Source organism: Falco cherrug, chromosome 1 (genome assembly GCF_023634085.1).
Source record: "Falco cherrug isolate bFalChe1 chromosome 1, bFalChe1.pri, whole genome shotgun sequence".
In the NCBI taxonomy this organism is placed as follows: domain Eukaryota; kingdom Metazoa; phylum Chordata; class Aves; order Falconiformes; family Falconidae; genus Falco; species Falco cherrug.
This window is the reverse complement of record NC_073697.1, coordinates 6010715-6027653: the sequence shown is the minus strand read 5'-3', so window position 1 is coordinate 6027653 and position 16939 is coordinate 6010715. Positions and strand designations below refer to the sequence as shown.

Sequence of the window (16939 nt, the reverse complement as noted above, 5' to 3'; positions counted from 1 at the left end):
GAAGCTCTTGCCAGCGGTGTGGAGGAAAGACATGACCTCATTATTCCACAGCCCAGATAATCCGTTCCTGAATAAAGTGAGAGCTGACAAGTGTTTCACCTTGAAGGTTATCAAAGCCTTTTCCACACTCTCCTGATGCAGAGCCATTTACTTTACCAAAAAAGGATGTGAAAACTCCTCTGTGTTAGTAAAGGAGATAAAAAACCAGGGGGTTGTGTGGCTAAGAGCACGCTGCCGTGCCACACAGCCACATTTCCAGAACCCTTTATGCAAACAGGATGTATTTGCACAAGTTGCTAAAATACTTTTCTCAATATTTTGAGAGTTACTGCTCAGTTCCTTCCACCTACCTCTAGGTGCTTTCTCTAGGTAAGTGCCTAGAGGCATCTCTTGACATCAGCTACCCCTTTAGCACCTCCAGAAAGGTAGTTCAGCTCTTAGCTGGGATAAATCACAGTCTGGACCAGCTTGTAGTGTCTCTCCGGTGACTGCTGAGGGAACTGAGAGCAGTTCTGCCCCGCCCCCCCCCCCCCCTTTTTGGTTAGATGAATCCAAGCTTTAAGGCCACGGGTTTTACACAGGCACATGCAGCCAACGTGCTAGCCTTGAATTTTGTTGGAAGGACCCGTAATCTGTCTGAGCAATGGCTCCACACTAGTTCAAGGGGAAAGAATGTCATCTGGTTGCCATTGCCTTCTCTTGCAACACCTGTGCTCTTGCTGGAGGCCTGCCACGCAAACACAGAGCGGGGCTCTCCCCCTCACCGGGCCGGCCCTTGGCGGGCTAGTTAACAGAGAAAACACACGTCTCCTTCTCCTATCAGGATTCTGGAGTCACTGGATTTATTGTCTTTCCGCAGGGAAGAATGACACCATTTAAAATATTTAACACAGAACATATAAAGCCCTGGAGAAAACGCGTGGCTGACTTTCCTACAGAAAAGATTAATAAATGAACAGGTAGCAGTTGCAGAAAGAGCAGACACAAACCCAAGATCAGGGGTAGGTTTCAGCTGAAATATTTGTCTTCCAGATGTTAATTTGCCAATCAAAACATGCCCAACCAACTACAACTGCAATTCTGCATGCCTCTTGCACCTACTCTCTAGGAATTTTTTTTATTAAATCACACACATTAGATCACCTACAGTATTTTCTGCCATGTCAAAGGAAGAAAAATGCATCAGCAAAAAAAAAAAAAAGATTTTGAGGTTCATAGCAGATAAAAATTATTGCAACTGACTACAACCATAACAACAACATTAAATACAAACACAAAGGTGTCACAAGGTAAACCCAATTGTCCAAATGCAACTCTGTTACAGGCTAGCTCTGCATGGACCGGGACCTCAAGATAAAGGCCGGAGCAGCTACAAAAAACTTTACATAGGCCACCTGGCTCCTGTGTCCAGTGGCCAATGTGTCCCTTTGGAGTAGCTAAAATGCACCGATGATCTACCCTCCCTCACCCTGTCTCTCCTTCTGTGCTGGCTTTGTCAGTGGTGGCCAAGCAGTGGACCTCCCCATCACATAGGTCATGAGCAGGTTGAGGCACAGGTCCTAGCTACCACCTAGATGTTGAGCTACCACAACCACCAGATGTTTGCGCTTCTAGTACTGGTAATACTGTTTCACCCACCCAGTCAACTGCTTTCTCTGGGAGAGCCAGAAACAACCAAAAGCCTCAAGGGCCATTCTCCTCCACAGCCCTGACACTTCCCTGCTGCAGTAAGACACTTCTCCTGCCCATGAACCATGTCCATCAGTTAACTTCAGCTCACTGGGCAGTACATGGCAAAACACGGGGCTTTACAATTCGTTTTTGTCTTTACCCCATCAGCACAGAGTTTGATGTTTGCTTCACAGGGGAAACGTCATCCACAGACAGCCTTCCCACAGCACTAGACCGATGCTCAGTTACAGCAGCATTATGTTTGGCATATGCCCAGTTTCTGAAGGAGAAGAACCACACTTTGACATTAAAAATGAGTAAAGAAACTAAAAGGAAAGAGCCAGCATACACAAACCAGAGCAGTCAACTTTAAGCACACGATATTTGAAAGGGCTGACAAATACATTCATTTTGAATAACCACCTTTGAAAATTATCTTTGCTCTGTCCCTGATGTTCACCCTTGCACCTGAACTCAGTAAACCTCATGCTCCGTTCTCATTTACAGACTGTAGGAAAACTATCCACAATAAACTTCATTCTTTTTCCAGCATTAGGAATTGTATATTGTACTTGCAGTGAAAATCTGTTTTATGCATTAGGGAGAACACAGGACTGAACTTTTTTCAAGTTCAGTGAAGACATTTTTGCATTTTGATCATAAATATTCTCCTGGTCATTTTTGGCAAACCTGTCAAAAGACATTTTATGCCATTTTGCAAGACGTTGTTATTGGAGGAAAAAGTTAAACTTTGTATTTAAACAAAATGTGCCTGAAACTGATTTAATGTTAGCAATTCTGCAACTCAAGCAGTATTTGGGCCAAAAACTGGCTCCAAAAGATAATGGCAGGCAGGAAAAAGACTGTATTTCTAAGGAAAGTAAAGAAATACGTCTAGGAACCACTTCAGAAGTTAGAGAGGATGGGAGAGAGATGTGGTTCTCAGATGCCTTCTCTTCTGCTCGCTGAGCCTCTATCGTTTTATTAAAATTAAATCTTACGTAAACATCCAAACAACAATAAACCTGATTAACCCAGCAGAAGAAAGAACACCCTTATCTTTGATTTACCCTGAAGCGTAGAGGTGTTCAGGCTCATATGGTTTCACAGTACAGGCAATTTGATTCTGTGCCAAGGCACAATGTGCTCAGTAAAACACGCTGTGAAAAGTTCAGCTCTGAATTAAACCCCACTCATTCAGATGACAGGCTAACAGAAGATACTTTGGAAGTGCTCTGTCCTACAGTGCCCTCATCAGTAAGTTCCAATGAGAGGCTGAGGGTGCAAAAGTGCTCACCGGGATGGATTATGATAGGACTACCTTGCTGATGTGCTTTGACCCAGACCGAATTTTTTGTTATTTTCCAGAATTCTGATAAGAGGGTTCCAAGTTGCTGGTCCGTGATAACAGTGATCTGTCATTATGGACAAGAAGGGGAATCATCATACCTTTCTTTAAATCTCAATTTATCTGTGATGGAGTAAGATTTTGAATCGTATCAGACTAGCCAAATTTACCAGACAGAATATTTGGGAGCAACAGAAACCTTCTAGGGACTTCAAAAATTTGCCATAACTTATTTTTTTTTAAGAGTATCTTCCTTTTTGAAAAATCGAGTTCCACAATCCCAGCGATACAAAGGGGAGCTTCCTACATTCAAAATCACTTCAGGCACGTAGGTATGTATCAAGAGATTTGGTGCCCTATGGATAAATGTGGTACCACGCAGATGAGAGGATGTTTGCAGGGATGTTTTTTTCCCCCAAGGAACAAACAGCAGTCACAGGCCAGGATTCTCTTCTAAAGTCTGAAAATTCAATGCGCAAAATTCCCTCTGATGGCAACAGGAATCCATCCAGCCAGCTCCTACCTGCCTCTCTCAGTTCAGAATCACACCTTGGTGCAGGCTCCCAAGGGATCTGAGCACTTCCCAAGGAATTGGCAATCCAGTTTTGCTACTCATCTGGAGCATCACATAGTGCTATTCTTAGGATACAAAATTACAAAGAGAATTCATCACTGGCAGTAAAAACCACAGTCTCTCTTTCCTTCCTTTGGGAACACATGCTGGGGGAAAGTGCTAGGGGATAACAGCATGGCATTTAATTTTTGGAAACATCAAAAATGTAATGTTTATGATAAATGGCTTGCATCCTGAGCTTCAAGTTAGAGTATATAGAATTTAGAAAAGGAAGATAAAGTAGTTTCAAATTCAGTCTTGATTCCCAAGGCAACTTATCCAGTTTATCATTTGCTTAATTCACTCTGTCTGTTGTACTACTAAAGAGTCAAACAATGAAAAAAAAAACAACCTGCACATACATCAGATGAACTAAGTAAACGATTAAGAAAATGCTTTTCCTCATCCTCTAATCCTTTTCAGTCACAGTAAAATTAAATGCTAATTACAGCAAGAGGAGGTTAGAATAAAAGCAATAGAAAAGTTGTAGTTTAAAACCAGTAGATTTCTGTTTGAAAGCTACAAATGGTGCACAGAGTGGAACTAAGTAAAGAAAAGCCATAATCAAGGCCAAGAGATTACTTTTTAAATTTCATATTGATAATATAAGTAAATATAGCAGAAATCTCTCTTAGTTCTATACAAATTTCTCATAAAATTATATAAATTTCTACAGAATTATTACTGGTTTATGAATACATATAAAATGACTGCAAGAAAGAAAAGTCTTCAGAACCATCAATAAACAAATAAAAAAAATAACTTTACATAAAGCCTGAAATTAAATTTCTTCTTTACTTCAATAGGTAAAAGCAGGACTTGGCTAAAATTTTGACCTGTGAATTCTTCTACTTACCTGCAAAACACCAGGAAAACACAGAACTACCCACTGAAAATCAGGTTTTTTAATATGAAATCTGGTTTGTACTGGTTTTGCTTTACCTTGCCCGTTATTTTTCAGTCTGGAATAGAAAGGCTCGGTCTTTCTGTTATGGGGAAAAAAGCTGAAAATGCATTTGCTTAACTGCGTTTCATACTGAGTGCAAGAGCAGAGAGCCCATAAGGACCTCTTGTCGTTTCAACAGATGATATTATGAAGAAATGGGCTGAAAAGATTTTATCTGTCCCTGAACTATTTTGTGGTCATTTCTAACAGTTTTTGCAAGGAGGTTTTCTTACTCGTTAATTAGGATTCATTAGGATTTTAAATGGCCAGCTTTAAATTACCTATCAACATTCCTATTTATTTTGACGGAAGCAAACAAAACCCAAAAATCTTCCAGTGATGCCTGGCAGTGGTTTCAGGTTAGCCCGATGTACATTTTTTATGTATGTACAGTTTTTAAGGTGCCTACTCTCCGGTATGTGTAAAAAGGAGCTGTTTAAGACCAAAGATTAATGTTTCGCTGTAATCAGTTGGGATGCCTTAGCTTTATCTCGGAAAGCTCAATGTTCGGCAAGCCTGTTTGGCAGCTTTTCTGGAGATCATAAATCAAAAGATTCAGAATAATTTTCAGCATTTTTTGTAGTGAGGCCGCTCCCTAGGTCTGCGCCTCACTGGGATGGTCCCTGGGATTAAACTGTGGTTAAGGCAGGAACAAATGAAGACGGTAATGTCACTTGTTGCTACTCTCTTTAGGGCCAAGAATCCACCAAAAATTCAGAATTTGATAATTAACTGTATAATATATATTTTTGGATGATATCAGTTACACTCAAAACTTCCACACAGGCATTTATTATGATGACTCTGCCCTTCAGTTAACTTTGGACACTCCACTCCATACAAAATTCTTTGGCTTTTGACAGCTTTACAAAGGAAATTTGCTATTCACACCATGAATGGGGGCACGCATTAATTTGCTTTTCAGAGCATGTGCAGTCCACTTCGCTGCTGATAATCTGCATAAAACTGGATTAATGAATCGGGAATTCTTGGGGTCACGACAGTCAGCGCGTAGCGAAAGTGCCGTCCCATGATAGATTTGGCATGTATGTCTTCCTGAAGAGCTAAAAGGGCTGCTTCTCTACAGACTGCTGTTATCTGCAAAGAAACAATAAAAAAACAAAACACATAGCATTATTATTATTATTATTATAAAATATGTTACTTGAAAGGAAGAAAGCGAACACAAGAATATCAGCCTACTCCAAAAGCAAGATACTCATAAGGATAGTGTTTCTCCAATTTTTTTTTTTTAATAAATGAGGTTGTAGGTGATTAGGACATCCAAGAAACAGGATATAGCTCAAAACTCAAACCACAGTAACACATTTCATATCACAGCATGTTGCAAATTAACTTGATAATCATATTACCTTGTGTTAAACTCCCCACAACACCTGATAAATTAAAACCCAAACAACCCGCGACACATTTTTCTGTCTCCAAAGAGCAAAGGCAGATATTCCCAGACACTTTTCTTTCTCAGCTTTACGCTGGGAAAGAAGTAAAAGCAATTAATTCAGAAAGGAAGGCTAGAAGGGGAGGGATGTGTGGAAGGGGAGGAGGGTTAAGGTCTCATACCCTGCAATGTGTTTTTAAGCTCTCCGGACTTCAGACAGCGGAAACAGACTGATGCCAGTGTCACTCTAAAGACACATTACTGTGGTGAAAAGAGCTTGTGGAATGAAAAGAGATATTGTGATTTCCAGTGCAACAGGGAAAACAGTGATTGATATTGACTGCTCCCTTATATCTGTAAATGAAAGAGCCAGCTGAAACACATTTGTCCAGCTATTCAGCATATTTTCTCTGTTTGTTCACTTACTGAAAGGAGTTCCCCCGCTTATGCTGTGCTAATGGTTGCCAAAGCCATTTAGTAGCTTTTTAGAGGATTTAGCAGCATGTTTAGGAAGCTTTCAGAAGAAAACATGCATGGATTTAGATGGCTTTGTCAAGTTACAACAATATTACTATTAGTTCTGTGCTGCTCTAATGAGCAGCGAAGCTAAACACTGCTGTTATGCATGTTAATGCTTTTCAGGACTTCAGAGACAGTTAAGCGTGGAAGTGTAGCTGAGATTCAGTGCACCAACTTCTTGCAGAGATTAATACATCATCTAGAAAGTTAATAGAGGGATCTCGGTCCTTCCGTTCAGGATTTTCTCTAAGTAGACAGTGTGACTATTTCCCTATCTCTAACACAAACCTAAAGACACTCAAAGAAGAAACACCCAAGCAAGATCAAACTGCACCACCCCACCCCCACCCCCCATCGTTGATGGAAAAACAGATCCAAGCGTTCTGGACTCTAAATCTGTGTTGGTCTTTGAAGCAGGGGTCCATTTTCTTTTGATAAACACTGCATTCAGGGTGAGTTCACGAAACGAAGAGGAAGAGACCACCTGGGGGTTTTAACAAGCATTATTAAAAACCCCAAAATGCAGTACAGCAGGTTTTGACTGGCCCGTTCTGCTCACAGAGACCATCGCCGATCTACAGCACCGAAATGACAAAGGAGGGTATCACTGCAGCACAGGACATTCACTGGGTAGGAGCTGGTACGTTTTACTGAAGGAGAAGCTGAAGGAAAGACTGTCAAGTTGGCAGATCCAAAAAAGAAGGAACACCACCCACTGCCAGTCTTACTTCTTGTTTTATTTGTACGCTGATACGCTCAGGAGGAATTTGCCCATAAGCTCATACTTCTGATGATGCTTTTACATTTTGTCTATTCTCTGCCAAGTAACAGTGATGTAACAGCGGTAACAGTGATGACAATTAACCTCCAAAGGATTTTTTTGTTTTATTCTTGAAGACTGAACCATAAGTTCTGTGATAACTGAAAATATATTAGACATGAGGACGCACCAGAAAACTGATTTTTTGGGGTGGTTTTTTTTTTTTTTTGCTTCCCAGGTACATTTAATCTGCTTTTAAGGGAAGCGGAAAAAAACTTTAAGGCATGAATTATTGTCCTCTCTTTTCCTGGCTGCACTCAAAATTTTTGTGGAATAAATCTTGTATACTTTATGGAGTAATAAACAGCAGGCATTATGGCTCAGTGTTTAAAATTTGGGTCCTCGCATCTGGTCACACAAGTCACATGGCATTATTTCCATTCCTTGGCTAACCCAGAGTATCAGGTTTCTGAGGTAAGAGATTTGACATGGCAAGTTTGATTATTTTTCTTCATTCGAGTATGCAAACTTTAAAGAAAAAAAGTCCTCACAAGCGTTCTCACTTGCTAGTAAAGTTAAATTACTCGTGCAAAGCAAACACAAGTAGTAATCTAACCACAGTGAAATGGGAGTGAATTAATCTGGTGAAATCTGCTGCATTATTGGCCTAAGGTCTTCTGGGTTTTCATAGGTATTTCTTGACACAGTCACATTAGGACATTTCTTACTAGACCAAGCAACTGAAGGGTTTACAAATATAAATTTTGCCTAGATTAAAAAACCAACATAGATTGGGACAATTGAGGCCAAGGGGGAAGGTAGCAGAAGGGGCCATTTGACAACAATGGAAGTGATTCAGGATACTGTAACAGGTGCCGCTATCTCATCACGCGCTATATAAAAAGCACTTTTCTTTGTCTTAAAACTGCTAATTTAACCAAGTGCCTCCTAGTTCACTGAGAACGGGGATTCATCCATTATTCCCCATCCACCTTCCCCGTATTGTCGATGATTTTACGGAGTTTTCCCTCACCCCCTCTCAGCCAAGCCTTTGCAAGCTGAAGAGTCCTCAGTGACTCGGTCCCTGCTCCTGCAGCCCTTATCCATCCTTCAGCCCACCTGCCATGTCATCTTCACCAGTTCTGTTCCATCCCCTTGCTGTGGAGCGGCTGAAGCCTGGCAGGGCGTGGCTGGAGCCGTACCACGGCATAGCGATGTTCCTGGCTGGCTTGCAATTCCTTTCCTGTTATTGTATTTGCCATCGCATCAGCGCTGAGATATTTCTCAGAAAATTATCCACACTGCCTCCGGTATCTTTTCCCGAGTGACGATATCTAAATTCAGTGGTATACTCATGAGTTTGAAGTCTTGGTGATTTTCTTTTCTCTCCATTGCATTTATCAGCATGAATAGCTTCTGCCTATCTCTATAAATGAATGCTGTGAACTAACATCGCCTCTCTGCCAGTTTTAAGACATTTCTTAATTATTTTCAAATACAAATCCAAGGGGTAACCATTTTTACCTTTTCAGTATAAAAAAAAGAAGACAAAAAAAAAAGTGCAGTCTTTTGGATCTCTATGTGTCATGAGGGATAGGAAAAATGTCCTAGACCTGTTCCAAAGGCAAAATCGCAGCTCAGAGTACTGAGGAACAGAATAGATGTTCTTAACTGCATCTGAATATAGAGTGGCTTTCGTCATTGAGTGTGAAAGCAGTAATGAAGACATTAAGTGATTGTCAGAAACAACAGTGATTAAGCAGCAACAGACCAGGCAGCAGGTAATTAAGCAATAACTACTGAGGTGTGGGGTGTTATTGCAGAAATGAATAGCCAGCCAGGTGTGGCTGAATACTATTGAATCTATGAGTAGCAGAATATACCCTAGTTGGATTACTAATATAATTATAAATGAAAGTTTAACAAACACGATTCTCAGTTTCAATGGAATAAGAGCAAATTACTGACCCATGCACGTCTGCTGTCCTCTCTCAACACAGAAATAATTTTGAATTCACGTACTTAAAACAGACTATCATTTTTTTAAAGGACTGATTTATCATTGGAATGGGTGCTTTAACATCAGAAAATAAACAACTAAGTTAGAATCCTACTTCAAAGTCAAAAAGGTGACTGTATCAAGTTATCCTGGGAGCTGGGAGGAAAGGAGAACTAAAACTTGCTATTTGAACAACACCACTCCCCCCCCCCCCCCCCCCCCCGACTGATCAGTAATAAGCAAAACCACACATAAGCTCACAGCTATGGTGCAAACAATGATGAGTCCCAAAAAGAAAAGGATTTACACCTAATCATTTCCTCCCTCCCCATTTCACTCTCAGCAACAATAAAATACCCAGTGCCAGTTACTGTCCCCCTGAATAAACAACATTCAGCATAACCCATCTTTCTCCCGAAACCAATGGTTACACTGGCTGATTCAGCTTGGCCGATTCTCCCCCATTCTGGCATTAAGCGCCAACTCTCTCCTAGTGGACTGAAAGTCCTTTTCAGCTTCTTTGTATTTAAAGTGCTCTAAATAGCTTTAAAGAATCTTAAAAAAAAAAAAAAAGAAAAAAAAGAAAAGGAAAAAAGAAATGAGCTTCTGTGTTAAAGACTTAGGTATTTTCAAGAAAGTGGTTTTGTTAGTGCAGAGTCTGTTGGGAACACCTGTGAATGTCGGGTTTAATTGGGCTGCAGCTGGTGTCGATTGTGTGCGCAGTAACTGGCAGCCACTGGCTGGCTGTACATTGTGTTTCATTTTCCTTTTTCCTTCCTTTTTAACTTGCTCCTCCACCCCGCCAGTTAAAGTTGTAAGGGATTGTGTGTAAGAGGGATTAGGAGCCTGGAAACAGAATAGTACCCTGCGGTTTGTGAATAGCGCAAATTGTGGCGCTTCCTGGATGAAAACTACCTGCGAGGCTGTGCGCCCATGCGGTGCACGCCTGCTAGGCAGCGGCAAAGGAGGATTGTGTATAGGTTTGGGGAGTTTGCTTTCCCACTCTGTTAAGGAGAGATAAAAGGTTCATACATGGCATTTTAAAAAGATGTGAATAACTCCTGGGTCAGGGCATCTGTTTCTCACTCAGGGAAATTCCTACCCGTGTCAGGCACCTCCTCTTACCCCTGCATCAGAAGCTGCTCTACGGAGAGCAATAACCTTATCCCCACAAAACTGGGGAAGTCAGAGAGCTCTCAGGACCCAGGGCTGTCGCCTGATTGAAGAAAGAGGTGGGCATAGACTCCTTGCCAAAGCGACAACAGAAAGCAAACCAGGAGAAGATGCACGGTAGGCAGAGAGGCTAAAAGGGAGTAACAGGGAAAGAGATTGCTGACTGTATTCTAAAATCCACATAAATATCTCAATTCAGTCACTCCAGCAGCACACAACTTTCCGCCCGGGATTTGTATGAGGCTCAGTGCGACGCTGGGCACAGATGGTAAATACCTCTAGGTTTTTGCCACCGCTGGCAGGTCACTCCTGCCCAAAGTGCAGGATGCTGCAGCCTCTTTCCCCCTTCTCCTTTGTGCAGGCACCACCCGCTGCTGGCTGCAGCCTCCCACCCCTCTCTTGTGCTGGCTCCGGCACTAAGCTGGCCCTTTCATTAACTGATTCAATGCACCAGACCATCGGAAAACTAATCCAGAAAAAAGTGGGGGGGGGGGGAAGCAAAAAAAAGCCTTAGCTTGCTGCTGGGGTAATGAGATGGGCTCACAGGGGGATTCAACAAGCACCAGTCGGCACGGGAGGCGTGGAGAGCACAGCAAGTGGGATGCCTCTTCCTTCAGTAGAAGAGAGCTGCTGGATGGCCTCATGACATTTTGTGCTCGCTTCCCCTGTTTTGGCATCCCTGCGCTGCTGCTGCTGCACACGGCCGTCTGTCTGCACCAGCTCAGGTAGCAGCACAGTGCCGGCTGCGCTAGAAACGTGCCCCACGGAACGCTTTTGTACAACATCATACTTTTAAAGATAAAAATACTACTTTAAGATGTCACAAATACCATTTTTGCTTTAAAATGAGCTAAACGGAGGGGCTTTTAATTGGTGACAGGTGCAGGTTTTTCAAAACAGCTTAAATCTAGTACTCTCGTGTTTCAACTTTCCTGTTTCATGTGTAAAACAGGGAAATATAAGGTAACATGACATTTTCTCTTCTCTGAGAAAATAAATTCTTACAGACCACTACAAAACTTGTTCTGTTTAGAAGATAAAGTTTCCAATACTATGAATTAATTGATCACCCTGTGATAAATTTTGATCTAATCTTTGAAAGACAAAGAACTGCCCGTTGTATGTGTAGCCCTTCATTCTGCTCAGTTCTATGATCTCCACATGTAAATGGGAGGGATTATACGTTTGGGCATTTTGCAAATGGAAAAGAATCTATTCTAACCCAAAAATGATAAAGTATATTAGCATAATGCTTTTCATACAGTATCCATTCATTCCTCAGATTCATATACTGTACCTACCACTGGAGCTTTGGAGTGAATTTACTTAACACATGATTGTCGCTCTATAAAACTTTCCTAACTCAAGTATGCGAGGCACTCACAGGCCACACAAGTGCCTCAGTGAGACAGAGGCTTCCTTGATCTCTAAGCAACTGTGTTTTATGTTATTAGTTTTCCTCAAGTTAAAGTGCATACATCTATATGGTTCTGTATTCACAAACACTGCCTCGGAACAGATGAGTCCCTACTCACATTGCAGCCATCCTCTGCAATGATATCCTATAATTAAATATATTTTTTAATAAAAAGATAAGACTTCTTTCTTCCTTGTTTACTAAAGAGACATTCAATATGAGCAGACATTGGATAGCCTACTTTAAAACACGTCTGTAGTTATGAAGCTGCACCTTTGCAATTCTTAAATAAAAAGGACAGGTATTACGTCTATCTCGTGGTATCTACTGATCCAACAGTAGATAAAAAGGACAGGTATTATGTCTGTCTTGTGATATCTACTGATCCAACAGTCTGGGCAAACAAGCCCTGCTGTCCCTGATTTAGGAGAAGTTGTTAAGAAAATGTAATTGAACAAAACCAGCTCTATTAATGATGTCTGTTAAGTGAACTTAGCTCGGAACAGATTGGCCCACATCTTCACTATTTAATCTACAGTTTGCTTATTTGTGTAATTCTGCAGAGTGGTGTGCACGTGACCATGCATGTGGGTGCTCACAGCTTACCTGAAGTGCTGCACAGGGATATAAAGTGGTTGTGCCACCTGCACACACCTGGTCTGACCAGGATGATGGTTCCCACTCAGCTTTTACCATGGCAGCCACAGCGGCCTTCGGGGGCTGCAGAAGAGACCAAATCCTCCTTCTGCCCTCTCCTCCCGGTCTCAGCTGGAAGGGCCAAGCTCCAGATTCACCTCAGCTACCTGCTGTGGTCACCTGGTGCCAAAGAGCCTGGCATGGCTGAGCCAGACAGCTGGCCAGTTGCTCTTGTGGGACAGCGGCATCATAGCAACAACTTACAAGGCAGCAGTGACCACAAAATGCTGCATTTAATTCCTCTTTCAGTACCAAAAACTGAGTGCAGGTTGTGCCTGTGCAGCAGACGGTATCGCATGTATCAGTAGCTCTTATTCTACAAAGCTTGAACACGCCCAGAGAAGGGAAAGATGAGGTATGTAGCCAAAATTAAGCATATGTATCATAACTATAGCACATGATGACAGCTAAGGAGAATAAACCAGAGCCTTCAGTGGTACATGTGAAGTGTCATCACACATACCTCTGCTCATCCTGACATGTTCTAACAGAGCAAAGCTTTGACTCCATCTGCAAGCTTTCTTTTTTCTTCTTTCCACTCTCTTAAAAAATATTACTGGATGTGGTATCCTTCCAAGCAATATATAAAACATGTAAATTCCAATTTAACTTTTGTAACTACAAGCCCAAAATGCAGCTATTTTCCAAAACGCACTCTGTCGATATGGCTCCCATCACTTTGGCAAAGACATGGCGTAGCTACACCTTTCACAAAGGAATTCCGTAACAAAACGAGTTTTTACATGCTAGGACTAAATATTTTTAAACAGTACTCTCTGCCAACTTCAAGTTTCAGCTATATTTGTGCAACTAAAAAAAAAAAATAAAAATCACACACATGTTTCTATACAAGATTAAGCTGCATTTCTGGTTAACCTCAGAATTATTTCATTTTTATATAAACATTTAATGAGAAAGTTTAACTTCTTCCCTTCAATGAGGAAAAGGAAGCCAAGCCACTAGAAAAACAGAGCCTTTCTATGTGTGTGTGTGTGTGTGCGCGCGCACTCATTTTAATTAAAAGTAATTAACAGAATACTGCGTTCTCACTCACAGTATGCTGTTACTACAGAGGACCTGTACACAGAGCCAATGCTGTTTTGCCGAATGCCGCTAGCAAGACAGATTGAATTAAGCAAATAAAAATTTTAAACCAGAAGACTTGGAGGACACCATTAGCTGTAGCTGTCATGAGTTTCTCTCTTCTAAAACAAAACAAAAGAAAAAACTGCAAAACAGATTTGGCAGCTTCCACCTTATGAAGCCTATCATAGCGTAGGTATTAAGTAGTTGTATTTGCTTGCTTCCTTTTCAGATTTTGAAGCAGACAGATATGAGGTTGGGCGATACGTTCAGCATACTCTCTATTTCTTGCACTGAAAAATAATCCACGCTTTTGTTTCTCAAACCAGTAATTCCTTTCTCAAGTTTAACCTGGGAGAATAACAGCGGCCTTAGACTCCTATCAAAACAAACCAAATAAAAGCAATTCTGCAAAATCGGGAGAAGTGCCCTCCCTTCCTTAAAAATATTTTTTTTTCCTTAATAGAGCACAGCCAGTCTAGAACTGTCTTTCAACTCCTTTCAGCTCCAGCAGCATTTCTATTACATTATATCACCATTTAAAGATTGCTAGAGCCCTAAACTTTTGAATCCACCCAGCAAAAAGCAAAGTCAAAAATTCTTTTTTCATGGGTTTATTTAAGCCCTCCCTTTCATCCTGTCTTTGGAGCTATGGCAAATACTGTCTCTGATTTGGATCTTGCATAGCAGGTTACTGGCAACTGGATCTGTAGTTACCTACGTTTCAGATACCCTAACACAATATCGTAAAAGCAAACAAGCTCAGTTAAAAATGATGGCCAGGAAGTCTAGCAAATCTTCTGGAAGCTTAGTGTTTCTATCAGTTTGGACAGAAAGCATACAAATCCCATGATAGCCAGAAAAAGAGATGCCTCCTTCCTGGGTCTCTGTATGGCTATTTACACATGCATATACATCCCGAGTTGAGGCAGGGAGTGAGAAAAGACATATGTTCTGTAGGGCCTTTAGATTGCAAGATGAAGAATGCCCTTAATGGAAGCTCTCTGGCTTTTCTTTATTGGGTTCTCCGTTTCTGGAAGGTGTGAGATGTCTCCTGTGGAGTATCTATTTCCTTGGCAGAATGCTAGAGGAATTTCAAACTGTTTCTAAGTTTACCTCTTGGAGCTTCCCCGGTACCCAGCTGCTCATGTTTCCCAGGAAATTCAGGGAGGAGGACTACTGCACGCCTGTGTTCCGGCGAGGCAGAATACGGCTTGGAAGACAGTCAGAACTAGAAAGCAATGCTGTTAAGACACAGCTAGATGCCTCCATGTACAGCTATTACTCCTAAAGAAGGCAACAAAAAGGCTGGTAAAGAACTTTAAGTTTTAACGCAAGTTGTGCTTGTGCAAGAAAAGAAAAGTATTTATAGCAAGAAAAAAAAAAAATAAGAAACCAGAAAAGCAGCGTATCAACAGTTACCTTGAGTTAAGGATTTATGTAAGGGGTATATTTTAATGGAATAGAAAATCAATAACATAGCATTAAAACAAACATGACAGTGTGACCTGTCTTCCCAACAGTCAGTCTAAACCAGCGATGCACGGCTCAACACCTCTTTTCATCTGGTCCCTTGATGAGCTTGTTCCAAATGCTAACCAGCAGGAACCTAATTCATCAACACAGAAGGGAGTAGTTTTTACTGGTTTAGCACCCTGAACTGGCTCACCCAGGACACAGGCAGGAAGGCAGGCAAGGGAGGAAGGCTCTGAAGGCATGGAAAAGGATGAGACTGCAGCAGAAAGCAGGTTTAACGCACACCGAAGCTTAGAGACGTATTGATCCTAAATACAAATGCTTTCACTTGTGCAACTTCTTGTCACTCATCTGCCAATCCAAAAGCCTATGCAAGATTCATCTAATTAAGAAAAGTATATGCCTGACATATAGAAAGGATTCACTGGTGCAGGCAGCCTTTTGGATAGTCCTTTCAGGCGGGCAGCCCCCATGTTTCCCGTAAGGATCTTGATGTTCTCACTTGACATCCCTCTGTCTATTGGCTTTAAGATTTGCATGCTTTAAAAAAAAACCAGTATTTTGAGTTATTCAGTCAAAAAACAATAAAATTATATTGTCAATAACAGCGTATCTGCTAATCACTTTCAGTTTCAATAAAAGCTTCAAACAACACATCTCAGGTGTATCCCTGTTGTGTCTACTGCATATAGTCCGTAGGGAAGTGCGAGCCACTGCTTCTGGTCTAAAATTAGCCAGCCCAGTGAATCACTGAGTGCCTGCTATGAGGGATTCATAGCACCATCCCAAAGTACCAGCTCCCTCACAAGTGGAACAGCCTGTCACCAGTATAGTTGCCCCCCATCACTCTGGCAACAAGCCAAAGAACAGAGCGAGGCAGCATAAGGTGAAATGCCCAAATGTAAGAACCTGTAGCCAGAGCTGTCACCTATCTTCAGTGAAAAGTTACGAGTGATCAGATTAACAAGGTATCTGATTTTGCATGGTTAACATTAAAACTTGTCATTTGAGTGCCCTCTTGCAGCTGAGAAAACGGAATCCACGTCATGTCTGAAAGTCACTTCAGTATTCTAGATAACCGGATCTGCTACTCCGTGGATAACAGATCCAACGTAGCAATTTCCCCCATTTCTTCTCTTTCATACTTGTAAACGCCTTCTCACTTTGTGCCATGTCATTATGAAAACCTCCTTAGTCTCTTGGGTTTTCTCCCCCTCCTTCCTTGTCTAGGCAAGACAATGTAATGCAGATTTCGAGCACTACGAAGACTTCGAAAATGGGTCACTTGCATTTTTCTTCACTTAACAAAGACGTTTTACATTCAAAACTTATGCTCAACATTTTTTGCTAGTATGCATAGGAGAAAGCAGGGGAGGCTCCCTTCCCTTCCCTCCAGGTTGCATGCAGCTTGCTTTTTAATGTTAACAGCACTTCAGCTTCCAGAAAGTTGCAGACTGGCATGCTACTCAAAACAATTTAAGGCCAGAAATTTATGAAATTTATGCTTACTAGTGTTCAGCTATGAGGGCCGCCCCTCCAGCTCTGTGACATTTGCTGTCCTTGGCCACAGTGCTCTAGATGCAATGTCCCTCACTTCAAGCCCTTGCCTTTGTGCTCACATCTTAAAGCACAGTAGCTCTGGGCCCCCTGCACAGGAGGCACGAATCTGAAAGACCCCAGGAAGCCCCCCAGGCCACCCAAGCCCTGCAGAGAGTCACCTACCTTTTCCCAGCAGTGACACAGGGAGGTGAGAGTGATCACAGCCGTTAGGTAGGTGCTTAACATTTGAGGGAGGCTGTCTGCAGACGCTGTTGCATACAGCATTACTGTTCTCGCAGT

The 16939-nt window shown here is 41.7% G+C and overlaps 1 protein-coding gene across 2 annotated transcripts in view; it reads right to left on the bottom strand.

Moving 5' to 3' along the window:
- Window positions 1-825: 825 nt before the first annotated feature.
- The window catches only part of AFG2A (AFG2 AAA ATPase homolog A), a 208668-nt gene continuing 192554 nt past the window's right edge, over window positions 826-16939 (bottom strand). The window contains exon 16 of one of the 2 annotated variants that reach the window (XM_055700731.1): window positions 826-5676. In XM_055700731.1, the coding sequence (XP_055556706.1) occupies window positions 5500-5676 (177 nt within the window). In that variant the 3' untranslated portion in view covers window positions 826-5499. The remainder of the gene's footprint in view (window positions 5677-16939) is intronic. The other variant, XR_008730645.1, reaches the window with a different exon arrangement.